The 27,174-nt window shown below is 41.1% G+C and overlaps 1 protein-coding gene across 1 annotated transcript; it reads right to left on the bottom strand.

Annotated features, from left to right (window-relative positions):
- Window positions 1-846: 846 nt before the first annotated feature.
- On the bottom strand, window positions 847-26,845 carry MTTP (microsomal triglyceride transfer protein; the record flags this gene model as incomplete). The annotated part of the gene is made up of 18 exons (XM_084263328.1): window positions 847-1,388; window positions 2,296-2,466; window positions 2,797-2,921; window positions 7,666-7,893; window positions 8,652-8,773; window positions 8,875-8,972; window positions 9,581-9,792; window positions 10,856-11,068; window positions 12,069-12,176; window positions 12,726-12,894; window positions 13,756-13,913; window positions 17,119-17,269; window positions 18,045-18,184; window positions 18,461-18,577; window positions 19,290-19,397; window positions 21,346-21,489; window positions 22,055-22,242; window positions 26,785-26,845. The coding sequence occupies 18 exons, from the start codon at window positions 26,843-26,845 to the stop codon at window positions 1,220-1,222; spliced, it is 2,682 nt and encodes an 893-aa protein (XP_084119454.1). The 3' UTR covers window positions 847-1,219.
- Window positions 26,846-27,174: the final 329 nt, after the last annotated feature.

Genomic DNA, 27,174 nt, shown 5'->3' with positions numbered 1-27,174 from the left:
CTCCTGACTTTTTATTTTACTTTTTTGTGACCAGCACTCACCCCCTTTGTCCTATAAAAATTAAATCAGATGGATCATGAGCTGGGATGAGGTATATTCTTTCTTAATCTGCAATGCTGTTGCAAATGTAAAACTTTTATTTTTTTCCTAGTCCATATGAAGATGCTGCTTGAACGAGCGAAAAGGTGTAAGATATTTTAATTGGAAGACTTGTATGAGTAGTGATTACTTTTTCCCATTGAAATACAAGCCTAACTTACCCAGGAGAAAATGTCCTGGCTCTTCACAGGCTTTGCTAAGACTGTGCATTCAAAATGGCTTTCTTTCAGGACCCTTTCCTTCACAGAAGTTTGCAATTGCCATAGTGGGTACACATGTTTTGAAATATGCCTGCCTTGATTACACACAGGGACACGAATTTTCAGAGGGCAGCCTTGAAGAGCAACCAGTGTTGGCTTAACTCTGCTCCTGCTGACAACCACAGAAATTATGCCATTGATTTCAATGGGAACAGAATTAAGGCAACTGTAAGTATTTTGGAAATGTTGCCCATGGTTCTAATCGATCGCATTTAATTACAGCAGTTAATAAAAAAACCCCAAAAGATAAATAATAACAACAATAATCAAGCTCTGACTGCTTAAAAAAAGGGAAAATCCTTTAAAATCATGTAAAATAAAACCTGTATTTTTCTAAACAGGCAATAGTGAGTAAGCAGGAATTCAGGGTCCCATTTAGATGCTAGTTGTTCTTGACTGTTTAATGAGGATTGGTCATCGGCCTAAACCACCCAAATACTTTAAAATACATTTATAAATAATCATTCTTTATACATGGTAATTGTTTTTACTGCATGTCAAAAACATGGACTTCTGTATTCCCCAAGACAGAAAAAACCAGGGGTTATTTTTGCTTTTGTCATGAAAAAGTAAAAATAAAGAGCTAGCAGCACCCCGAAGGGAGTGCCTAGAATACTACCAAATTGGTCTTCACTTGCCTTAGCTTTTTTTTTTTTTTTTTACAAAAGTCTTAAATATAGGTTAATATGTAAACACTGTGCACGCACTGAGAGTTTGATCCTGGCCTGTTGAAATCAATGGCAAATTTCCCATTAACTGCAGTAGTGCAAGATCAAGCTCCGAGTTAGTACGGTACGTACAAGCCTACGTCGTTGAGGGAGCCATGGATTCAGGGAAGCAAAAGCCCCAGGTGCTCGTTTTCAAAACCAGTTGCTGGAGGAATCAGACTTTGCGCCGAAGACCTTCCTGCACATGTTGGAGTTTTCTTGATGGAGAGGGTATTCGTTACCTGCCAGCATCTCTGCTTTCCCTCTCCTTGCAGTGTAGCGTCTGCCAGATGGTAGACTTTCATACTTGGTCACGTGGCGCCTGCGGAGACACAGTGTGGTGGTCTGGCATTAGCAAATTTATGCAAAAGCTGCACCCGGTGGGTGAGGTTAGGGATACATACAGATGAGATCACACTTCCATAGTGTGCAGGTATAATCAGAAGATGTTTTAGTACCTACAGAATAACAGGTACTGTTTTTTAGGATTTTCTGCAGGTCCTTGAGTTCTTTGATTCCTCTCAGGCTTACCATCTTTGGGATCAGAAAAGCCTAATGGAAATCTGGCACGGGCTCTGCAAATGTTATTGCCCCTAGGCCTTAGCTAATAAGGATTAGGAAGGAACAGTAAACTCAGCTTTTCACATTGCAATGCAATTACTACTCTTTGGCTACTGGAATGCATCTTCTTTTTTACCTTATTGGGCCATTGTTTAGCTTTCAGGGAAGTTGGTGCCTTAATAAAATATGATAGAACATGAGGGTTGCATGTGTTTAACACACCAGGTACTTTTGTTGACACTAGTAAAGAGCAGATGATAAAGGAAACTTTCCATTTCAGCTAGTTTATGGCTACACACTTCTCTTGGTGGTGTAATAGGGAACTACTGCTGGCAGTGTTTCAGGTCACCAGCAGAACCGATTGTGAGTGCTGGCACCAGTGTCCTAGCACTTTGCTTAGTTTACCTGCAAAGCCAAATTAGAAAATTGGACTGAAGTGCACACTCAGAGCAAGTTGTCATCTTCAGTTGTCAGTCTCAGGGAGGAGAGAGAGGGAAGAACAGGTTAGCAGAGAGGCTAGTGTCTGTAACAGTCTACACTGCACTTGGTTGTGTTAGGCTGAAATTTGCCCTTTGTGGTTAAACTCTTGTGGATGTGAACACCAAAAGCTCCAGATTCAGCAGCTGGCTGGAAGGTTGCCTTGGAAATAGTGTGCTCCTAGTTCTTACCTGAAGGGAGACTCGACTCTGTCCATCTGCATGCAGACTAAAAATGGGTACTGTGAAAACTGCACTGTGGAGATGAAGTCTAATGCTGTTTCTACTTCCAAAGTGGTTTCCATACCAGTTTTTACAAAGAACGAATCCACCTCAGTGTTACCAGCTATAAACACGGCTACCCTGCAAATAAATTCAGATATTACAATTAATTCAAAACACGGTAAGAAACAGGAAATTAAATTGCAAACAGCCCTACCATCCATCCATAAAAAACTGCCCTCAAAGGAGCCAGTTCTTCAGGTAAAGGTATATAAATTCAGATGAGACCAGTGGGATCTGGTGTTACCCAGGTGGAAAGGAAAAGAGATGTACAAATGTCCCAGGCAGGTTACTGTTATTTAATTTTAACTCATCTGCACCGTCTTTTATATTTAAATTCTTCTCATTGGGACTGTTTAGGCTCAGGAACCTGAGCTCTCTACAGCTATAGCGCGTGCTGGAGCATCTCACCGGTTCTTGACATTGGTTTTGGATTCCCTGTACCACAGGCTGAACTCCATCCCTCCTGAGATGTCGATGGCAAGGCCGCCCAGGAACTCCATGCTGGCCCTCGGCCCAGACTGCAGCTGAAACTCCTAGAGCCATCAGAAAGCACAGGTAACTGCTCCGTTACTGATTACAGACCTCCCTGATGTCCCTACTCCCTTTCACACTGAGATCATGCCACTTGCCATTTCTCCTGATGTATTTCACTCCCTAGAAAACATGATGAAGCTAAGGCAAGGTGCCTTGCACCCTTCCCCTCTCCCCACTGTGCCAGCTGGCATAATTTCTGCCAGGGGTATCACTGCAAGGAATATCATGGCCTCTGTCTCCATGAGCTACACACGCTCTTGGAGAGCTACCCTCACAGAGGCTCAGCTGGCAGTCCAGCTAAGTCAGATTAAACTCCTGGCTGGAGCTCCAGCAGCAGTGCAATGCAGCCTGACTTCTTCAGCACACCCGCAGGCAGCCCTGTACTGGCAGTGGGATGTCAAGTGCTGCAAGGAGTCGTGCAGTGCACAGTGACTCTGAGCCCACCATGTGGTGGGGATTATGTCTTCGGTGGCCGGGTGGTCAAACCCATAAGCTGCTGTACTTTAACTGCCACTGTGAATTTTCATTTAATGCATTTTCCATCAAGCATCACGTGTGCTCACACTTTCTTGAAACCTCTATGGCTGGACTGGAAACACATTGCGTGAAGCCCGTTTCAGAAGTGATGACACAGTTCAGCATCATGGCAGCTCATTACTTTTGAGTTTTGACACACAGCCAGGATTTTAAGATTCACTCAGCTTGGCAGTCTAGCTCACTTCATACAGTTGTCCTGCTTCCCTAAGAACTGGTGGATTAATTCACTAGTTTAATGCTTTAAAACTAGATTAATGTTTTAAAAGAACTATTAGCTTGTGAAAAGTTTATTTTGATCACGCCCCCTGCATACAGGACACTTCCTTCTCTCTCACAGCTGGTTTTGTCCCTCCTCCCAGGTTTCTGTGCCTGTGGTATTCTCAGCACCTTTAATGCTGCAGGCATTTTCAGGATGTGTGACTATGCAATTTCCTCCCCTTTTTTGATTTCCAGGCACCTTAAAAGTCTCTCTTATCTTTTTAGCTATTCAGTAGCTCAGTGGTTTCAGCTAATGCTGTCCCAAGATTTAAGAAAGAAGCACACAGAGAGAGCCTGGCTTTGAATCCCTATAGAAACGAGCAACATTTGGGGAGGCTTTTATGCAGAGCATTAAAGTTTTCCCACTGTAAATGAGGACATGGATAATTATGGTGACTGTATGTGGTTACTTCACCTTTTAAGGTAAATAAATGATCTCTGAAACAATCTTCTTGGTAGAACCAACTTGGCGGTCAGTTGCTGCTGAAGTGAACTTGAGATTTAATGTAAGAATGCAATGGGCTGTCTGTGGCTTATAAATCCAGCATGTCCCCAGTGAGCGTGGTCATATTGTGCTCTGATTTCTTATCTTCACCCAAGTAAAAATCATGGGTTGGAAATGTGGTCTTTTTGAAATCAAAGGGAGCTTTTTACTGACTGCAATAGGGCAATGAATACTTTTTTTGTCAATCTCATTAGGTGTAGAGGTGAAGCTTGTTTTACTTTATTTTACTTTGCTTTTAATTGGGACAGAATTGGTGGGTAGCTGTTAACAAGTCAGGAGGTAACAGGATACATTCTGGCAGAGACAAGTACACACAACCAGAGCAGCAGATATTTTTAGATGCATTGTCAAATTGCACCTAAGAATATGAGAGTAGGCTTGGTTTGCAGTGACTGCAGTTTAAGGCTTTAAAGGCTACCTAGAATTCAGTCATTTGTCACTGAAACCGGTAGAGAAGCTAAGGAGCACTTGTCTCGTGTTTTACTAGCTCATCTATTTCCTTATTTAGAGCTCAAGTCCTGTCCTTCACCTCACGAGCAAACCCAATCCAGACCAATGGGAGGTGTAAATCACAGGGGCCCAGCCGCCTCAGGAGAAGTATTCTCCTTTCCCTTCCTATTTTAAGCCTCACGTATCATTTGCAGTGGAAAATGTGATCCGAAAGATCAGGTAGTTTGTTACTGTTTAGAATGCTGAAATGTGCAAAGTTTCAATAAAAGATTGTTTGTGTTCTGCACTGACAGTGCTGCTGTAAGGCAACAGCACAGCTGAAATGGGCACTTCTTCAGGAGCTGGCTATCTTCCACTGGGGTCTGGCTTTCAAGCGCTTTCTCTGACCTATTAATACAGTATTTAATTTCTCTGTGCTTCTGGCAGGTGTGTTGCCTAGGAGAAACATTAACACTACTGAACTTTAATGCAGGTGACTTAGGGGTCTCAGAAAGACTTTTATGAGAGGTGTTTATTTTATAGAGGGAGTTACAACTTCTGGGCAGTTATTCTTAGCCCTCAGACAATGCTGTAAAATACACTCTGATTCCAGTTTGTGGAATTACGTGAGAAAAGATGTGCCAGATGGTGGGCAGGAGTGTGAGTTTTAGAGGTAATATTATTAACTTGGAAATCACCTCTCTAAAATGTGCCTGTTGTGATTACTACAGTTGTAACGTTAATGAAAGGAAGCTATTATCCAGGGAGGGCAGTTATTTAATCGATTTGACAGCACTTTGAGTACAACTCAGTTTTGGTCTTTCTGTGCAAAATGATCCTTATAAACAGCAATGGGGTAGCAGAATTTTTCTAGTATTTTCCCAAAATCAGGCTGTGCCAATGCTAAAATTGCAACCCAAATATTAGATAAATTATTTTCTGACAATTCAACTGCCCCATTTTTAAGTTCCAGTCTTGTCTTCCAAGCCATTGTTTTGATGGTTGATCTCAACTTCACTGCCCGTACCTTACATTTGGTTTTTGCCTGTTCTGGAATCACACAGCGGGCAACTGTGGCACACTGAGGTTTGGTAGCAAGGAATGGGCACTGTTTCCTATGCCTTGTTTTCTTCTTTGAAAGAAAAACCTGCATTTGGCTCAGTTGTCTACAGTATGAGTTTGTAAAGGGGCTTATGTTCTGGGCAAGGCTGGCCGGGGAGAGTGGAGGCAGTACTCAGCGATCAAAAAGCTGGATTAGTTATGGCTCCCTTGCACTGCTTTTCCTCAGTTCCAGCGTCAGGCCATTCGCACTTGCTTTCTAACAGTGTTCCTGCTATAGCTGTAATCACAGTTCAAGAACTTGACAGGTGAAAGCATTTCTAATGAAGCTTAACGGGGTTGTGTGGAAGTGCCAAAACCATCTTGATGTTGCTGTTGACCTGGAATGTAGCTGTAAAGCCATTCTTAGAAAGATATGCTGTGTTTAGAATGCTCAGCCTGAAGCTATATTCGACAGTGCTCTAAACAATTTTTGCCTTTGTGGGGTGTAGAGGTAAGAACATGTACCTTTTTGGTTATGAACACGTGTCTTTTGGCTGTGTCCATTGCTTGAGTCCCAAATTGCTTAGGCAGCAACTGCACTAGTGACAACCCAAGAGAGAAAGCAGGGTGGGATCCCATCTCATCACACTGCTGCCCAGGCTTCTGGAGAGTCAGTGACTGATGGAAAATGCTATGTGCTGATATTTTTCAAAGTGGCAGCCTGTCTCAACCCTGGTGTGCTTCAGACTTTTGTGGAGTTCTCCAAAGACAAGGAGTGGAGAATCTTCTGGCTGGCAGAGCTCTCAGCATGCCCAGCCAGCTGATTCAGACAGGGTATGTACAGAGCTTGGTGCATGCACAGCAGCTGGAAATACTTAGTTCTGTAAACACCATGCTCATATGCTCAGGACTGGGCATGATTATCTTTCTCACCTCTGCAGTCTGTTTCTTAAATAGGTCTTGGTAAAGTTTTTGCCCATAATCTGCATGTGAACTGTGAAGTGTTGTTGGAATGAGCTTTAGTTAGCCAATTTGTGCACTACATGGGAAGCCCTCTAGACTTTTAATACCATTATAAAGGGGTCAAGCTAGGTTCAGGACGGGGACAGCTGTCATGTTCAGAGGGTGTTTCTGTGTAATTTTGATCAGAGTGGATTTTCTCATCATCTGCTTCTGGCATTTTCTTTCGCCAAGATTTAAAGGGAACAAGTAAAAAGTAAGGTTTGAGCCTGCAGATGTTTCATGAGCTTGGTGCTGCTGCTAAATCCACAGGTTCTAAGGAGACCCTCACTCCAAAACAATTGCCCACCCCACCTTTTCAGAGAGATGTCCAATAACACATTATGTAGCCAGTTATATTTGTATGTGAGTCTATACTTAAGCATAAAATTAACAGTCCATTTGTGGTGGCAGTTGCATAAAAAACTGTGTAATCCTCATTTTAATTCCTGCTTTTCCCTAGGAATAAGCATTTGATATTTGGACATCTTAGCATTGTTCTTTGGAGGTTAGTTATCTAGGAAAGTTTGAGTATCCGTGATTAATTCCTTCAGTACCTGATAGTTATTGCCTTATTCGATGTAAGGTCTCTGGACAACTTGTGAAGAGGAAAACGTAGGCGGTCACTTGGGTAATACTGTATTACAAGAAATTGTAGGAGGGGAGGCCACAGCTGTTAGTGATATGAGTTTTCTATAGGAAACTCAGTTGGATTTGCTCTTAGCATTACTTTGTTTTCTAGAATGTTATGTGCTCTCATCTTTGTTCTAGATTGCTGTTCATGTAATTTCATTCTGGTTTTTAATACCTGTGACTTTTCTATTGCTCTCATAGTAAGAGAAGCCTATGTAACATTGATGAGATTTATCAGCATTGAAAAGAAAGAAAATAAGGTGTCCTAAAATAATGGTGTGGGGGTAGAAGCATCTGTGTTTAAGAGACAGAAAAATAAGCAGACAGTGTGCTATTAGTACCTGTGAGTAATCTGTCAGGAGGAGAAGTCCTTTCACCACGTTAATGGGATCTCCAGTTGCTGAGAACATTTTAGACATTAAATCACCATACCCTTGGAAAAATGTAACTGGCCTGAGTTGGACATCAAACAGAATGGCTGACATGCCAGCAAAGGAGTCCAGGTTTTCCTCGCCTTCATCAGGAGTTGCAGCTATTATGGACTCCAGACCTTGAGCTTCAATCACCACCTAAAGCAACAGTGATACAGAATCAATGAAAACACTTTGCCTGGCCGAGGCTCTTAACAACCCTACAGGTTTTCTTAGAGCTTAACTCACGTAGCTGTAGATGAAAAGGTATGAGTTTAATATGTAAGGGAACTATGCAGAGCACCTAGAGAAACAGAAAATAAAACAATCTCATGGCATGTTTTTTCCCTTGAGATGCAGGCGGAATTTGCCCACAGGCAGATCACAATCCTGAGCCTACTTTTCTTTCAGACAAATTTGCCTTTATTCATATATGACTATTTTTCACAGGCAGTTGGGAGGAAAACCAAAATATGTTCCATTGCATAATTTTTGTCCCACAGAAATTTAGGAGGATTATAATATTGAAAGTATTTGCCAGCATTAAGAAAAGTCCAAACTAGAGGCATCTCATTTAAATCTCTCTACATTTGGTCTACTTCTTGCATTTGCATTCTATGTTATACCCAAACCAGAGGACTTGGTTTTAGAAACTCACAAAGCTTTTAATGATTACACCAGATAAACAGGCTTTAACCAGAGACAGAACTTGAGATGTGATACAGAACAAAACATCTGTCTGCTTGATTAAACATGTGCCTCACTGGCTGTTGGGAGTTTCTTTTCCCTCTGTTACTGGCTTGTTCCCTGCCCAGTCCAGCAAACCTTATGGTTTTAAGCATTAGCTGAATTGGTTTAGAAACTGTAAGAAGAGGCCCACACACTGGCTTTGTTTTTGTGTACAGCATAGCAGTTACCTGGATGGCATGAAGTTCAGCATTTCTATCAAAAATACGGATGTTCATGTTACTTCTCCTTAAAATGCCAGAGCCTGAATACAGGATGTCAAGGCTGTATGTGGATGATACATCAGGACCACCTTAATTAAAAAAGAAAGAAGGTACCTGTGACTAAATTAGTGGATTAATTAAATGTTTGGGAATGAAAACAGGGTTAAAAAAGCAGTTTCATGTTACATACGTGTAATATAGCCAGAGTAGGCAGAGGAAGAGCCCATCTTGGAGAATCGATCATAGTTATGAGCACGCATGTCCTTCAGAACTTGCCGAATTATTTTGCTGTCATATTTCAAAACGAACAAACAACCAAAAACACAGAGATACAAAAATGTTATGGAACAAAATGTATTACTGTTCTGCAGAAATATAAAACTTGAGATGGGTGAATTTCCTAGCTGGAAAGAGGGTCTTCAAATCCCCTCATATTTTCCCACTAAAAATCTGCCCTAATCCAGAGTCTCTTTTCCAATTCCAGCTCCTCGCTGCAGTCATAGGTAGAAAGGGAAGCAAAGCTCTTGCTGGAAAGATATTGAGTGTTGAGATATTTTGATTATTTTCATTCTAGTTCTGTGAAATTTAATTTTTTTCTGGTTTGCATAAAGGGGCCTGCTGAGAGGATGAAGACCAACAGATGGCATTTGTTACAGTAGTGCAAGTTAGATGCCTAATTCTTATTTGTAACTAAGAAAATGTGAATAGATGTTAAATGCATGCCATTGAAATGCAGAGATTTATTCTGAAATATCAATAATTAGAAGTAACACAAAAATAAGGTGTCTTCTTATGCTCTCCTTAAATTTTAGAGTAGTAATTACACCTATGTGTTCTTTCAGCTTCTGGCAAGAGGTAAGGATGAGCTGTATTTACTTGTACCAACTGTAATGTACCTTGAAGGCATTTCGAATTGAAGTATATCTTGGATCATGGCAAGCATGTACTTGTTCATTTCCAGAGGCAGTTCACCAATGGAGAGCAGGATGTTTTTTACTTCCATGTGGGATGGGTTACTGTTTAAGATGATGGCAGCTGCAGTGGTTCGCACTGTCTTTTCGTGGACTTTACGATTCTGGTGGTATATCCTGTTCATTGTTTCCCTCACCTGGTCAGGAAACAGATTATTCAGTCAGTGCTCACACAGATGACTGGGCAAAGTGCAGATCGGAATCTCGTTTATAATATCAGCTTAAGCTAGCTCCATAGCTAAGGCTAACACACAAGGATGTATTTTCAGCACCCTGTTTTTCATGGTCCTTTTGGAATGTACGAGACAGCTATAGCTCAGTGACCACATGGGCAAGCGAGGCATCTGTTATGTTCTCTCAGCCACAGTCCAAATACAGCCTTCCACACGGATTTTCACGGCAGGGCTGTAAGTAAGTAGAAGCACTAAGATCAAAATACTGTGGCAATGGTAAGATCAAGAGAGAGATTTCCTTGACTGTTAAGGGAATATGTTCTTTAAAAATTTTTAAAATATGGCAATTTTAATTTTCTAGATAGTGCCGTGGTGGCCTCATGTCCCATAGAAGGTTGTGGCACATCTTTGTTACATGTAAATCCACGGAGAGCCTCACTGACAGAACAGCCTCTAGCATGTTCACCACCCTGACAACCTCTGTCAAAGCTGCCAGAGATAGGCATGAAATGGGATGCAGGGTAATGCAGCAGAGGCAGGACCTCACTCTCCTCTATTTAGTGTATTTTCTTTTACTTTTGGAGGTAGCAAGCTAAGATGCAGTGATTTTACCCTCCTCTTACTTCATGCATTCTCCCTGGCTGTGTGAAAGCACAAGAAAGATAAGGAGTGCTACGTAGGTGCCCAAGTGTCCCTAATGTCTCCCATACATCACAGAGAAGGCAGTGCTCTTGGGAAGGGAGCCCAGTGTTCCCTGCAGTCTGCCTGCCACCTTTGATGCCTATCTGTGACTGGAGCCTAAGGCTGGCTAGCACTGGCAGACTGGGAGCTGGGACTTGGCAAGCAGGAATGTATTGAGTTTTCTGGCTGGATCTGAAGTATGGATAATAGTTTCCTGGAGGTAAAAAAAAAAAAGTATACGAGGCATCTTTAAAAACAGTGTGACTGACAAATGAATTTGTTAATTTAGACTTTATGTTTAATACAGTCTCTTGAACTTATTTTCTTAGGCAGTATATTTTCTTACCTCTTTGGTGAGAAAAGAAGGATCATATCTTTGTAAGGCAGTAGCAGCAACATTGCTGATGGGCCCTTCTTCTGACTCAGCATACTTCAGAAGCAGTGGAATTGCCTCAGGAAGGAGTGCGTTCTTCAGTGCCAGCAGGTACATCCTCACATTGTCATCTTTCTTAGCCTTCTCTAGTCTACTCAGAATCAGCCTTTTGGCTTCCACAACAGCCTAAAGAAAATCAACATGTTTAGATGGTGATCATACAAGGCAGTGGGCACAAATGGGAATGCAGGAAGTGGCACCTGAATATGAGTAAAAACTTCTTTACTGTGAGGGTGGCACAGGCTGCCCAGAGAGGCTGTGGAGTGTCCTCTGGAGATATTCAGAACCTACCTTGACATGATCTTGTACAGTCTGCTCTAGGTTTTCCTGCTTAGCAGGTGGGTTGGACTGGATGACTTCCAGAGGTCCCTTCTAACCCTGCTGTTCTGGGATTCTGTGATCAAATATCTACCTTTTTTCCCTCATGGAAGTCAGAGGGGCAGGCCTGGGTTCTAGCACATTTTTGTTTCACAGCATCATTCTATGATTCTATGATCATTGCACAGGGTTAGCAAAGGTATAATTTGTAAACTGTGTGTCAGTGGCTTCTTTCAAACATAACCAAAGTGGCTGTGGCCAGTGTGCTGCAGTCCCAAACTGCACAGATCCAAAGGGTAGCAGTGCCTTGTGTGATCATCCTCATTCTCTGTCACCATGATCAAGGTGAGAGTCTTCCTCTTGGGTTGTTCTGTGTATGTTTGGGGCAGATCTGAGTACTTGAACTAATCCATTTTCTCCACAGAGATAAACTAACCTAAGGTGATGGCAAATATTAAATAGATCCTGGGTTTTCCAGTGTTTCTTTGAGGACATGCAAAGCTTTTGGACAAGGCAGCATGAGTACTGCTTCTGCTGACAAACTAGGCTGTGAAGAAAATTTCTGCCAAACAAGGGCAAACTGGAAGAAATCCACAGAAATGGGAAGAGACCAGATTAAAGCCTAAACTGATACAGTAGATGTCATTGCTTTAAAAAAAAAATCCTCTCTATCAGATGTTGGAATTTACAGGCTTATTTTAAAACAAAGGGGAATATGTTTCCCATGCCTCTCCCAGCAACATCAGCAGGGATCATTCCAGTGTGCTGCAGACCAGAATTTGGCTAGCAGTGAACAGCAGGTACTCACTGGAAGCTTGCAGCCTTCTCTGTCACACAGCTTTCTGATGAGTGCTCCCATGACAATGACAACAGTTTCTCTGATTTCTTCATTTGCAATATCACCCTTGAACTTAGCCTGTTATGCAAAAGAAATTCTGTTAGTCTCTCTGATTAAATATGATGAACCACAGTCTTTAGTGGGCTGAATACCCTCCCTCATTTGCTGTGAACATAAGTGCAATGCAAAGGCAGAGATGACCACCACAGCCTGGGCTTAGGCTAAGCAGAGCACGGCTCTATCATTACATGCAATAACTGACTGCCATTTTCCCTTGAGTTACGTTCAGCTTCTCAAATACCAGACTCACTTGGAAGCTATATTTTAAAAAAACCCCATGAAAGTATTAAAAGGTTACAGGACTGATAAGACAACAATCAAACAATCCTCAAAGCATTTGTTTTTACAAGCAGCGGATACCAATACCATTTTACAACGTAGATAGACTTTCAGTCTGGACCTACAGGAGTTTGGGGTTTCCAGGCTATATGCTACTGGCATACTTAAAGGAAACCTTGGCTGGGATAAAGTATGGAAAACTGGAAACAGCAGTTTCCAGTTCCCCTTTGACAGGCACGAAGCTCAAGAGTATTAACTCTGTTGTATTTGTTTTGTCCTTTGACTTACAGTTAAAGATTTCAGGAGCATTTCACTGGGGTGAGAAGCAAATCCACAGGCATACAGGAATCTCTCCTGCAGGACAGAAGAGCTTGCATCCTTAAAGTCAAGAAACTCCAGTACAGCCTCCAGCGATTCTGGGGTCTGAGCAGAAGTTACGGCGTCCACTACCTGAGGACTACAAAGAAGTGGAAATGAACATGTCATTGTAATGAGCTAGAAAATACCAAAAAGATTTGCTACATATATAGAGAAAGAAAAAAGCTCATGTGCTGAAAGATCTCATTGCAGGTAAGAGACAGAACTTTTTTACTCCTGTTGGAAAAAGCTGTGTCCCCAAATTCTTTCTCCTCAAAATGATAGATGAACTCCAGAAATTATTCATATCCATGGATAATAAGATTTTAATTTATATAACTATGGGACCAAAAAAGTATTAAAACTTTGGACTGTTTTAAAGTTTACAGGACAAGGCTGTAAATGGAAAGAAAAGGTTTATTTCTGCATACACAGTGCCAGCTAGAGAACAGGCTAGAACAGCTACCTGAGTTACTCTCAGGTTTATCAGCAGTTAACAACTGCTATAATTTGTTTGAAAGTTCCTGACTGTATGGCAAGACTTATAAATGCTTTCCAATTCCCAATCCAGGTGCACATGTTGTGCACTCTAATATTAGGACAGTATTCAGGCATGAACCATCCCCTCCTTTGCTGTATTCCCCTTTGAAGGAATCAAATGGGTGAGTCAAAGACAAGTTATAGAGTGTTTCAGAACAAGCAGTCAGGATGAGAACCTTTGGGTAAGCTACAAAACATGTCTGCCTTGTGCTGTAGATGAAGTCTCAGTGGCTGTAGAGTGTGCTGCAAATATATTATACTACAAGAACAAACACAGCTTTGTAAAAGAAATCCTTTTCCTGAATACTGTTTGTGCATTGCTAGAACATCACTAGTAGAACTGAATCTGTTTCCATGGAATTTGCCTTTCTGGAGTTGGAAGTAATTTAAACCTTTTGAATGCTTGTTCATGATGACTTACAGAAGTTCTTTATTTTCACTTCTAATAAGCTGCAGTATGTCCTCTTTCGTAGCTTTCCTGATGCTCTGAATGAAGGACAAAAAGCTTTTTGCTGCTTCAGCTTTGGAAAGTTTTTCAGGATGCATATGTTCTCTGATGCTCTTCCAGTGTTCAGAAAGCTGTGAAATAATTCACATTATGTCAGATCTCTCAGATTGTGGTTCCAGTTCTCAAAATCAGACTTACTAAATGCAGGTATGTGGGCCAGCTATTGCTTAAATTAGCAGAAATCCAATAGATTGCTGATCCTTTATCTAAGTCTTATGTAATGTACAACAGCACAAATATATCTGAAACCTTTCTATAGCTGTCTCTCTTCCACAACTTTAATATTTTGCTGATAATGTACATCGCCCTAAATGCAATCTATTTTGGAATAAAACATGATTATTTACACTGTAACCAGAATAAGGTGAATGCTCTTATCTTGCAAATTTACTGCACTTTCTGATGAATACAGTGTTTGCTTTCTGTTCCCATTTTCTCCTAAATTATTTCTTTTAAAGCAGAGGATGCACAATCCTCAATTCACAAATCAATCATATTTTCTTAGTGGTAAGATGGTAATTTTGTAAGTGGTTGGTGTGGAACAAGAGTAAATATCCCATAAGTAATTCTCATTTCTTATTCATAAACCTGCATGAGATGGGGAGGGATTTTTGGTTATTGTACAAAATGATAGGAAATATGGTATTGGCTTCTTCATATATTGTTGCTGTATCCATTCCACATGCCACATTTTGGATTTAAATGAGTCAACAAGGTACCAAAGCACCTGTATCTCTCCTTCCAGATAGACTCCTATAAGAAACTGGTTGAAGGTATTTTGACCTTTCCTCTCTCACTTGCCTCTGCCTCTGTTATCTCAAATTATCAAGAACATTCTTTGGTGAAAACTTAGCTGTTCTCTGCAGCAGTCTTTACTGCACTTCTCCCAAGTGGGAAATAACACTAGGACCCATTTGACCTTTACTAAAATACTTCCCCTCTACATGGATTCTGTATTAGGCAATATCACTTGAACCTGAGCAGTACAGAGTGCAACTTCCATCAACTGTAATAAACAATAATTAGGCAACAATGATTGAGACATAGGATATTTCCTGAGGATTAATGACCAGCTGGGAGGAGCTGGTGTTCTGAGGCACAGATGTGTCTGTTAACCTCAATTGGTGATTAGTGCTTAGCACAAGGTCAGTGCAGCTATTAAAAGCTGAAATTAGATAAACAAGTGGGGCACTTTCTTTGCCCCCTGTTGAAGTTGCACCATAGCCTGGCAATGAATGTTTAACCTCATTAAGGAGGGGTATTTTCTCCTGTGCAGAGCCCAGCTGTGTGGGCTGCTATCAGTCAGCTTAGCCCATAGCTTAGAGACAATAGGAGCTGGAGCCATCTCAAGATAAAGACAGTGGAGACCAAGTTTTTGTCTTTGGGGGAGGTGGAGGGGGTGGGTGTTCTCTAACCATTCAACTGCTACAGGGAGTAACTGCTGTCTCTGCAGTGACAGTGACTCTGGAAAACAACATTCATATTTGATTTTTGTGAGAGGCCTTGTTCTCCTGGACCCCCAAGATTCATGCTTCTGCATGGCAATTCAGCCAAGCTTGGACATGAATCTCAGTCTTCCTTAAGGAGACCAGAGGTCTTGTGGGCACTCTAGGAAAGTTCAAGCCAAACCAAAGAGGTTCTAAACTGAGCAGGAGCTAGTTTTCAATGTCAGTGCCTGACAGCTGCTTTACCAACCTATAAAGGCTGGCTGCACAAGACAGAACCAACGCACCTCAATTCCAGAACAGGTGAATGCCTGTTCCTGTGGGAACCACGAGCATAAAAAAAAGGTAAGAACCATGGACTCTTCTGATAGAGCACACTTTATGATGTCTAAACACAGAAATCTAGGGCTAAATTTAAATACAATTGTTGGCAGCTAGTGCTGCTGTCTGTAAAGTGGGGATAGTAGTTGTTATTTTACCAAATTCATAGAGATGAGACCTCTTATGATTTAAAAAGGGTTTTGAAAATGTAAAACTGTAGGGAGTATCACAGCAGCGTGGCATTAATGTATACTCTGATATATAAGTACCAAATGTTATGTTGCTGCTTCGGATACAGTGTTCTGTTTATAGACCCCATCTTTTCATAGCAGTTACTGTAAAATACAGTGAGAAAGCAGGACTTCATTCTCATCGTGCCATTAGGTTTATAATGACATAGCTCCAGTCCTCAGGCAGTGCTCCGGAGTTATACCCCATGTTGGTTATCTTGGTCCGGAGATTATAACTATCATGACAAACTCAGTTCCAAGTGACAAACTGGTGAGCAGAAACCCCGATGGGCAGAGTCAGGGAAAAAGCACCTGTCCCTGCTCTGTTTAAGATCCCTTGATGTTCCCTGCTCAGAACTGCTCCAGCACACATGCAGCATCATTTCTATTTCATTTCCCCCAACATATTTTTCTATCATCTCTGAGGCTCAAGCAAGCATTAGACAAGATAAATTATCACGGTGCAATGCTGTGTCCAAATAACTAGCACAAGTTCCAATATGGTAAGGTATTTGTGCTCATAAGGATTATCTCTGGAGGATTCAAATTGTGTGCTGAGTCTTGCTTATCAAAAACTGTCAGAGAATAATAGTAATCTTTAAATTAATGTTCCCATTCATTGCTATATTCATTCCACAATGATAACAGCATTAAAACTGTTTGCTTACAATCTCTTTATAAATTTGTATTAGTTTATCATGAATAGCATCAGTAAAACAAAAGATGATGCATGTACAGTAGCAAACTCCTGGTGGTCTTTAGAGGCGTTGAATATAAACCCCCAAGCTGTTTGTTTGTTGGGTTTTTTCCCAGAACAGATGAGAACAGTTTTGGACTTGCCAGGAATACTAAAGTCCCATTTTATACTTCCCATTTTATACTTCTAAAATACTTACAAAGTCTTTTAAATAAAAGACTTCCTTTGGGGTCAGGCAGTAGGAATAGTCTAGATATATTACCAACAAATACTTAGCCTACCTGAGCAGTGGGTAACTACCTCTGATTTTCAGGAGCAATTCAGCTCCTCCATGACAGAGATGTCTATAAACATTGTCCAACCATCTTAAAAGTAATTTCTCACTCCATTACCCAGAGGAAATAAGCTCCTGCCAACTCAAATTTGGCAAAGATGAGATGAAATGAAAGGGTGATGTATTTTCTAGTGGTCCTGAGAAATACTGCACTCAGTCTTTGAACAAAAGCAAAAAGGTTGTTACCTTTAGAGGTAGATCTTAAAACACCCTTGTGCAGCGGAGCACTACTGTCATGTGTTTACTTACTGAAGGACACTTCTTGCATTCGGATTTGACTGGCTCTGCTACTAGTGGCACAGAAACGTAACTGGAGTCCACGGTCTTGACAACACTGGCGACTTGCTTTCCAGCGATCAATCCAGGGCCAGCTTGTACTGACTTCAGTTCCAGTCTCTGCCTGTGCATCCATAGAGTGAAGACACCATTAGAACACAGCAGTTACAGCAGAAATGCAGAAAAATAAAATTAAGAGGAAACAAAACAACCCCTCCACAGATCAATATTATAAAAAATAGAGTTACTGAAGTTCCATTTTAAAACGTGCAGAACGTGGCAATTTAAAGGCTTTTTTAAGGTAACAGAAGTAACTGATACCAGCAGGATTACTGCTAGAGGTATGTGGCATATAATACTTAAATTTATAGCACCTGGGAAACAGCCTTCAGGAACCATATATTGTTATGAAAGGTTTCATAAAAAGATCTGGAAAATGAGATTTTTGTATGTACATCTTTTTGCATATTGTAATGCTAAGGATATGCCTGAATAAGTTCTCTTCACTGTCGTTTCCTTTCTATGCAGCAGATTTTGTTTTCTATAACTCTCAAACTTTCACATAGTAGAAATGGAGATCATTTTGAAGTATTTCTTATGAAATGAAAGGATTCAGAAACAGGATAGTTTGTAAATACCACAACACATTACTACAGCCATAATGTGCCAATTCCAGATGTTCCATTTAATTTCTTATGACTGTAATTATTTATTATTTGCAGTATGGAACAGCCCTTAATCAAAGTTGGACTAGGTACCATACAGATACAAAAGAGACCAAAATCCTTACCTGGAGAGTTTAGTGCCTTAGATTTTGGTGCACTTAAGAAGTACACATATAAAATTACTTGAACCACTAGTTTTGCTACTATCAATGACAGTGAAATCGCCAAACTTACTTTGAGACTATTTTGGCACCTGATTTTCGTCGGGAATTCAGAAGCAAAACATAATTCTCTTCAGCCTTAATGGATTTGATGAAACTGTCTTCTAGCACATAAATTGTGGCAGATGTGGCTTTTGTAGTGGCATCTAGAATCTGAAAATAATTGAAAAATAAACCAGAAAAAGGGCTGATCCATAAACGAAAGACTAGGAAAAGAACTCATAGCTCTAAATCAGGAGAAAAACTCATGATGAAATTGAGCCAAATGAAGAAGGAGCACGTGGGTTGACAACATTACAAGCTAAGCCCATAAACCAGGTTCTCAAGAACTCCTTCTGCAACAAGAAGTCACCCACTTCTGCACCACATGCTTCATGGATATCTTTTAAAACAGACGGAACCAATTTTCTTTTGTTAAAGAAATCATACCCGGTTGTGGCTGTTAAATCCTTGTTTTTCTATTTCACAGGAGTCCAGGGCTTTTATTTTAGTCACTTGATCTTGCCGCACATGGTAAGTGGTATTGCATTTGCCAGATATGTCCACCTTGAGAAAAAAAGATTTGGGTTAGGACAATTACCTGAGTTTATCTTTGGGACCCTGGAATACCCTCCAAAGATGAACCATCTTCTCCACTGTCGGAATCTTTTACATGAGATGCTGCACTGTTTGGGTTTATTTACCAGTTTTGAAGGTCTCAGTGTGTTCTAACTACCTGCTTTGCATAGGCAGGGGTACTTTTCATTAGATGGCTATGAAGGAAAGCAGCGATGTTTGGCAGTAGGCTTATGGATTTGAGTTCAATCCCAACTTTGCTCATCTGGACAGATGTAAAAGTTTAACGCAAGTTAAATGCACGAGGCTAAACCATTACTAACTTTGCATGGATACTCTGATTTTAAATGGCATAATTCACTGAACTGAGTTTAAGAATCATCTGTCTTTAAACATCAGTATAAAGTACAATTTCTTTTATAGTGACTTGGGTTAAGATGGATTACCAAATCCTGCTAAATTGTTAAGAGTATTTTAAGCCAAATGGATTTCACCAATTCTTTATGCTAATTGCAGCAACTTGACTCATGTCACCAAATTTTCAGAAGGCTGTCTTCATGTCCCCAACCTCAAACGTGATACAAGGGCTGATTTCTATTACACTTTATTCCTTCTGAAATCAGTGGGAGCCACAGTTCTACCTTGCAGAGCAGACCAGGCTCTGCCTGTTTCTCTGATGATGATTGTCAGTAGAGCATCATACCTCATGGGCAGCACCAGAGTGCAGCTGTAGCTGGAAAAGGCTAGCCAGACCTCTCTTAATGTTTTGAGTAAAACCAGGCTCATTTTGATACGAGTAGAAGGTTTTGACCTGTATAAATAAAAAACAAGTACATAACAAATCTAGTTAAGTGAGAAAGGAACAGTGAGAACCCCCTCTAAAAAAATACACTTTATTTTTTCCTGATTGGGAAACTGAATTTGGACCTGCTGTCCTTATTTAAGCAAATTCCAGAGTCTGCATGGCCCATCAATAACACTACCAATATGTTTCAGGCTTTAGCTGTTTCAGTGCACTGAGCATCTTTCCTGCCCGTTAATTAGAGGGACTTTAGGAGGCAAAACTACATAAGTTCACAAGTGACTCATTTTCCTGCATAATTCTCAAATAATCTCTCCCCACATGCACATAGTATCTGTTGCACTTTACCACAGATTACAAAAACCCAGAATGAATCATAGGTAAATCACAGAATGGCTTAAATGACGTGTCAAACATATTACAACCTTTGCACCTTGTGGATCGACTGTTGTGCCTGAGCCTCACCTCTGGTAAGAAGACTTTGCACCTCCACTTTGCATTAAATGTGCTTTAAAATTGCACGTTTTTCAGGAACAGTAAGTACAATCAGTGTGTTATCTCAGGAAAGTGAAGTCACTGTGCCAGGGATGAAAGTATCAGAAGAAATTATAAAAGGAGTGTACAGACCCTGTTACCTGAGAAAAAGCCCAAGTTTTTAATACTACATCTCAATCTTAGTGTGTAAACTGCTTAATTTACTGGGAGCAGATATATTTTGACTCTGTTTTTCTGATACCTCTGCCCTCATTTAGGGATGTGTACAGTTGGGAGCCTGTGCTGTCCTGTTTCTTTTTATGTTGTGTAAATCTGATGACAAGGCTGAGTCTGAAAGTTTCTGAGCAGGCCTGATAGCAGCTGCAATTCAGTAGGCTGAGCTGGTGGCCAGAGTATGTGCTCGGTGCCTATTTACAGCAGGAGGTAAAGATCCTGCTGGGATAGGGTGTCACAGCCCCCACTCTGCTCTGCAGAAGAGAAAAGGGAGTGTGACCTTCAACCTTCCTCCTTTCTCACCGCCCCTCTGCCCACGTCCCACCTGCTCACTTGCTTGGCCTGTGGAGGAGAGAGTGAGGTTCCTGGCTGCAAGCAATGAGAGGGTGAAAAAGCGTGGAGAGGTGGCAGGAGTGGTGATGGCTCAAGCCTTACTGCTCCCTGGCCAGAATAGTAGGCTGAGCACAAAGGGACAAGTTAGCAGCTCCTCAGGGAAAAAGAGGTGGAGATGGATTTATTTAATTCCCTTCCTGAGCAAGACTGGGGCTCTGAGAGCTACAACTGGATATGGGTGCTCCTGCAGTGGAAGAGTGCTTTATTGCTGTCTCAGGGCAAGACACACCTGCACACTGTCCCTTCTCTTCTGGTTTCTGAAGACGGTTCCCAGTAGAGGAACAACATAAAAGGCTGTTTCATTATCAAGCTCACTAAATTGAGACTACTGAAACCATAGGTAACACTGAAGTAAATTGGCAAGACAGAGAGGTGGGAAAAGCAATCATGCTAAAGTATTTGCTAAAGGTATAAAGTCATTAACACTGTTCCTCACAGACTCTGTATAACCTCCCTCATGACAAACTGTATCTCCTTTTCTACCTTTAGCCCTTGGATAAAATCCTGGCCTCGCTGAAGTCAACAGCACAAATCTCATGCAGCGATTGTGCATGCATCTGCACGCCCGCCCGCATCTGCACGCACACCCCCATCTGCACGCATACCCACATGTCAGTCTGCTGTTTACTTTGCTACTGATGGTATTCTCAACACACAGGAGTCTTGGGCTGGAAGGGTCCCTTGTGCAGGTAAACTGCAATCTGTTCTACACTACTGGATTTTGTATGGAAAGATAGGATACAATGGCATATTAAGAACACTGAGAGGATAGTGAATTGGTAAAATCTCCAAGCCTGTCAGAAAAGATTTGTCTCAAGTTTTCTTAGGGATTTAATTTTAAAAGACGTGGCCTTACTTTTCCACGAACCAACTCAAGAACTATGGGCCTCTGTAAAGCTTGCAGGTATTCTTTCCCAATGATTTTCTCTGTGCTTTTTCCTTTGAAGATGTTTTTAGCAGCTGGACGTTCATTCACATTTTCAACTTGAACATCTCTTATCTAGCAAAGAGAAAGCAGAGAAAATTAATTTAGAGAGCAGGCTAGCATTGACCTGGGGTAGGCTGGATAGACTAAATCACCTAATAATTTTTTTTTTTATTTCTTAGTTTCTGGTTTCTGATCATTAAACTTCCATGATTACTAGGTCTAAGTTTTCAAAAGAAACCAGCACTCACCACTTGATAAATAAGTGGCAGAAAAACTCGCTGTAAAGTACCAAACCCTTCTTGTGTTTAGCAAATGTCAAGATTTGCAGCTAGAACCAAGGACTTCAAGTGACCTACTGCCCCTCAAGTAGGTTCTTGCACACCAGTTTTTTTAATCTATAGAATCTGTATGAAGCAATTAAAAAGCATAGGAGATATTCTGAAGTTTTGGCTTATGACATCAGATACATTCTTGTAGGAATCAGTTTATCAAAGAAACTGGTTTTAGTTGATGAGACTGGAGAAGAATAACAAATTTAACTCATCTTATGAAAATAAGTTCTTCAAGGTTAGATTAGCAGTTAGATAAATGGGTAAAAGTTTGGGCATATTTTAAGTTGTTTGATGGCATTAATTACCGTAATTTTGATCAACTGGTCATCATCATTGTCGGGATTTCTCCATAAGAGGTTGACATCCACATCAGAAGAAATCCGGTAGCCTGCGCTTTCCTGCAGTGATGCTTTTGCCTGATCAACATACACTTCAGCAGAGTAAGCAAATTTATATAGCTTGTCATTATTTAAGCTTGGTCCAGTAGTGTGTCCTGTTTGGAAAGCAAAACCAAACGTAGTGTTTTAGAATCAACTAACATAATCTGTCATTTTCTCTAAAAAGCACCTCTAGAGAAATGAAAAGTTTCATTGCTGACTAAAGATTTATGGGGCTGATCCTGCTACCCTTGATTACAGAGGTCTTCCACTGGAGAACCTGGATTTGCTTGTGATTTACACAAAGTTCATAAATTTAAGATAAGAATGTCCACAAAATCATTTGTTCTAGCTCTACACTTAAATGAATAAAGAGAGTCAAATTCTTTACTTGCATATGGTAGCATTAGAAATGGATCCAAAATTATTTGCAACTGAAAATACAGTAATTCATCACACAATTTTTGCACTTATAATTTGGAATGCACTGATGTAATTTGTTGGAGCCAAAAGAAATTGGTCTCTGCACCTCTTGCATGTTTATTGGGAATTTTTTCATTGAGAGGGTGACATGAATGTAATGAAGACATCAGGAAAATAATTTAAAAAATAAATAATTAAGTCCTTGTTCTTTAAATAATTGTCCCCACAGCTGTGCCTCTTCTGTTAATTGATGTAGTTTAAGGGATATGAAAAGCCAAATTCTAGCATAAATGCAACCTGCATACCCATTTTACAGTGCCATTTCCATCTTCATTAACAATGTGGACAGACTGTTCCCTAGGGATTCAGTTGTACTCTTGTTAGTCTAAATGAAATCTATACTATACAAATGTATTTTATTTTTCCTTTATAAAACTAGTTACCACCTCACCCTTTCCCATCTCCTCTCATGCAGAGCCATGGAGGTTGGGGTGGGGGGGGAGGGATGTGTGGCCCCCGTGTCACAACTCTCTACCCAGCCTCAGGCACAGGAATTACCCCTCACATCTGTGTCCCAGGAAAATCAATTTCTTCTTGAATGTGCTTTAAATTTTTTGTCATGAAGGGTATACATAACATCCCTTTTCACTGCTTCCAAGGGCTTCCCTCCTCTAGTGTGGATGGCTACAAAGGTCTCTCCTACACAAGAAAAACTGATGAAGTCAGTTTGTAGAGGGAAGGGAGGAGAAGCTGGCTGCACACAAAGTGCTTTTACATCCACAAAGTAAATATGCATACAGTGACCTTAGGTGCTATCTGTAAGCAGCACGGCACCACCCTCTTGGACCTGAATGCTACACCACTGAATCCACCAGGAATTTCTTCATGGGGTTCAGGAGGTACAGAGAAGAAACAAAAACTTCACAGCAGAGCTAAGCTAAGGAAAGCAAAGTGCTGCCCTCAGGGAGATGCATTTCAGTCTTACAGCAAGTGAAGGGTGGGAAGAAAAAAAAGTCTATCAAAACATCTCAAACAAATTCTAAAGCATGCTTTAATGTAATCAGTGTGTTCAAAGCCTCTCACAGAGAATCAACAGGTTATTGTGATTTATGTCATGTCCCTTAGTGTTTTATTTGACTCTATTAGATTTCAAATCACTGCATTGTTAAAAGGAGAATCAAAGTCTTTTCAATTTCACCTTCAGATTTTAAATCCCAATTAAGTAGGCAGCAACTGTTGGACATATGGATATATTCTGCAGAGTTCAAAGAGTGCAAAACCCCCTTTTTTCAGTATTTTGCTCCCTTCTTTTCCCTGTTCACTCAGATGTAATAGCAATAGATAATGGCAAGCTTCAAAGAACCTTTTCCTGAGAAAAATAACAGCCCCCCCCCCCAAGTTTGGTCTGCAAGTTGTGTAACTTGGCAAAGCTACACAGAACTAAACTGATTTATACTTTAAGCCAGCTGGAGATGTGGCACAGCATGTTTGGTAGCCCCAGAGGGAGAAGCCTCCTTGCATGTGAGAGCTCAAAGCTGTGACCATTTTTTTGCAGAGATGCTGAAGCATTATTGTTGGCACGATGGGGCTCTTCTGGTTTTGCATGTCTTGTGTGTCTGCTTTAAAAAAAAAAAAAAGGCCACCAAGAAGCATACAACCCTTCCTTCAGATTTACTGTGAATTTCCTAGTCACTTTCCCAATTTTGCACACTCCTATCATCTTTGAAGCTACATTGCCCTTGAGCACAGACGGTGCCCAGTGTCTGCCCAGAGATGGCTGTGCCTTTCAGGGACACCCCTGGTTCTTTGCAGTACCTCAGAGCAGGTTGCTTCCTGGTTTGAAATGTCCTTCATTTGCAGCAGTGCTAATGATTTAATATCACCTGAGACTTTATGACTGCCACCCATTAGATGCTTTCCAAATGTACTGGGTCACACAGTCCCATGTAAAGATAAAGGTAGGTAGAAAGCATATACAAAAATTAATCTGGGTTCTGACAGACATGTGTCTTACTAGTTAAGATGTTTTTTCTCCCTCTCTCTTTTCAGTTAAATTCACCTTTAACCTATCCTTTTCTTTTTCCCACACCTCAACCCATAGATCTTATTTTTCCTTTTGCAAGAGTTCCTTCCCCCTTCCTCCTTCTTAGCATTTTCTTTTCCCCACATGCAAAAGAACTGTTCCCTTCTGAAGGAAACTTTGAGCAAATGATGCAGCAGCTTCTTGTGAGTGTCAAAGAAGAGATGAATAATTGTAAAGTATTTCTGGGGCCGAGAAGAATATTAGGTTCTGAAAGCTTTCACCATTTCATACGAGGAAAAGACTGCAGGAGACAGGGGATAAGATGCCTTTAGAACCAGTATTCAAAACAGCATAACTAAATTTTCATGCCATTTTTCATGAAGAAAACATGATAAAAAGGAATATTCTACACATTTTTGATTGGAACTTTTTCTTTAAAAAAACCACCTGCCTCAAGATCTTTCCTCTGTATTCACCAGAGTACTGGGATCCTTGCTGCCCATATAGCCACTGCCATTTCAGCTGATGGCAAATGTCCCACTGACTGAGAAGGGAGGAGAGACAGACATAAAGACTGCAATCAGCCATGCTCTCTTGGGGTCAGAAGTGCTGCTTTCAAGGTGGAGTGCATAACACATAGTTTGACTAGTAATGTTAAGTGTCTGTCATTAAGGGTAACATGCCAAGTCTATAATTAAATCATGATACTGTATAATACAGAAGGTTACAGTGCATGAGTAGAGACAGCTGTCAAGTCCTGTGCGTTTTATTAATACATATGGCATGCACAGCATGTGTGTCTCTAACTGCATGCTGGCTCTACCTTCATAAATTATATTTGCCCTGTTTCTGATACCAGATAGCTTTAAAAAACAAACTCCATCCGCTTCTTTGAAAACATTTTTTTCAAGTGGAACTGCAGTAGTAAAGTTTTGTGTGTGCTGATCTAGCTGACTTAAAATAATACTCCTTCACTATTTCCAAAAGGCAGTATGGTCCAAGTGGAAAGTTAAAAACATTAATCCCAATCCCAGTTCTGCCACTGAAGCACTAACTGGCCTTTGGGTGAGTAATTTAGCTTTCAATCTCTCTGCACAAGAGAGACATGAGACCTCGCAGAGCTGAAGGGGAGACTAATTAATGGTAAAATGTTTTCTCAGTACCCTGGGGATGTAAAGTGACAAGCAAGTATTACTTTCACATCAAGAAGGAGCTTTGGTTAACTGACACTAAGAAGAAGCTGAGAAGATCAGACACTAGAACTGTGGCACATTGGTATCTAGCCATAAATGTTACTTGGCAGTCTCACGAAATACACTCATGGGTAGAGGAACAGCCTGCACAATTCTCTGCTTTAACTCCTGCTGTTAAGAGGGTGCAGAGGTAGGGAGAAAGGTTGCTGCTTTGTGCTTAACAAAGATACAGTGTCCTGGTTTCCCTGCAGAGAGCGGGAGGCCCCCATGGAGGCACTTTTACACCATTTTTAACCACTTAACCTAGGAAGACACATACCCATGTTCCCTATCATGATGAGGACACCCTCATGGGATTTGAAACTAGGTGTTGGTTCATGTTTTAAGGTTGTTGCTCCTCAAAATTTAATCTCAGGTTGCACATGAAGGACCAGTACTAAAAACACCTTTTCTTGCTTCATACACTGGTCCTGCTGAAGAAGGAAGTCTCGAGATTTCATACCCTTGACCGTTGTCAGGACACCTGAGTAAAGCTCTGCCCCTGGGGCTTGTGCAGACATCCAGGTTTTTGTGACTAACTGCAAAGCAGGCCCCCCATGAAATTAGTGGGACGTCTGTTACTGACTTCAGCAGTAGATAAGTCAACTGCTCAGAAGCTGAAACCTGGAGAGCCCTGAGCACTTACTGGCTCCACTCCACCAGCGTGCTCCTGTGTGTTTAAATTCTCAACATTTCAAGTCGGTGACCCCACAGGATGTCCTGACTACACAAGGTCAAGATCCCCAGACTTGTGGCTTACACTGCCTGGCCCTGTGCACCTGAAAACATTGTCTCTTCCACCCCCTCTCCTGACATGAATGCTACAAGCACTTAAGCCTTTGGAATTACTAAATGCATTTTACATTACTCAAGGATGGATGAGTATAGGTGATCGGTTTTGATGCAAAACAGATCTGCACACACACACCGGCTATGTCTTTGCTGAGCCAAGAGCTGAACCAAGCGCAGTACAGACCTACCTTTAACAGAGGCTGAGTAGGTGGAAATGATGCAAAGGAACAGCACAGTAAGAAGAATCATGCTGAACTCCCCCAAGCTCCTGACTGCAACATGAAGTGCGAGAGCCTCCAAGAAGTGAGCTGCCGAGAGTGGAGGGGTGCTTGCAGAGAGAGCTGCTGGGACGGCCACACTGTTTATCTAGATGTAGTAAAGGTCAGATTCCAAATTCCACACTCAGGTACTAAGTTCATCAAAGGACTTCCAGTTAATTATTAAGAACTAAGGTAACTGGTGGTTTCTACCCCATTTTATCAATAGCCTCAGCTTTCATTTTTGAATAGTGAGACGAGAGCGCCACATTTCTGAGTGGCGAAGCCCACCTCCAGTTCAGGCAGGACCAAGAGCTTCTG

This window comes from Gallinula chloropus (assembly GCF_964237585.1).
Source record: "Gallinula chloropus genome assembly, chromosome: 4".
In the NCBI taxonomy this organism is placed as follows: domain Eukaryota; kingdom Metazoa; phylum Chordata; class Aves; order Gruiformes; family Rallidae; genus Gallinula; species Gallinula chloropus.
The sequence above is the reverse complement of the archived record's forward strand: the minus strand, read 5'-3'. Positions and strand labels throughout refer to the sequence as shown.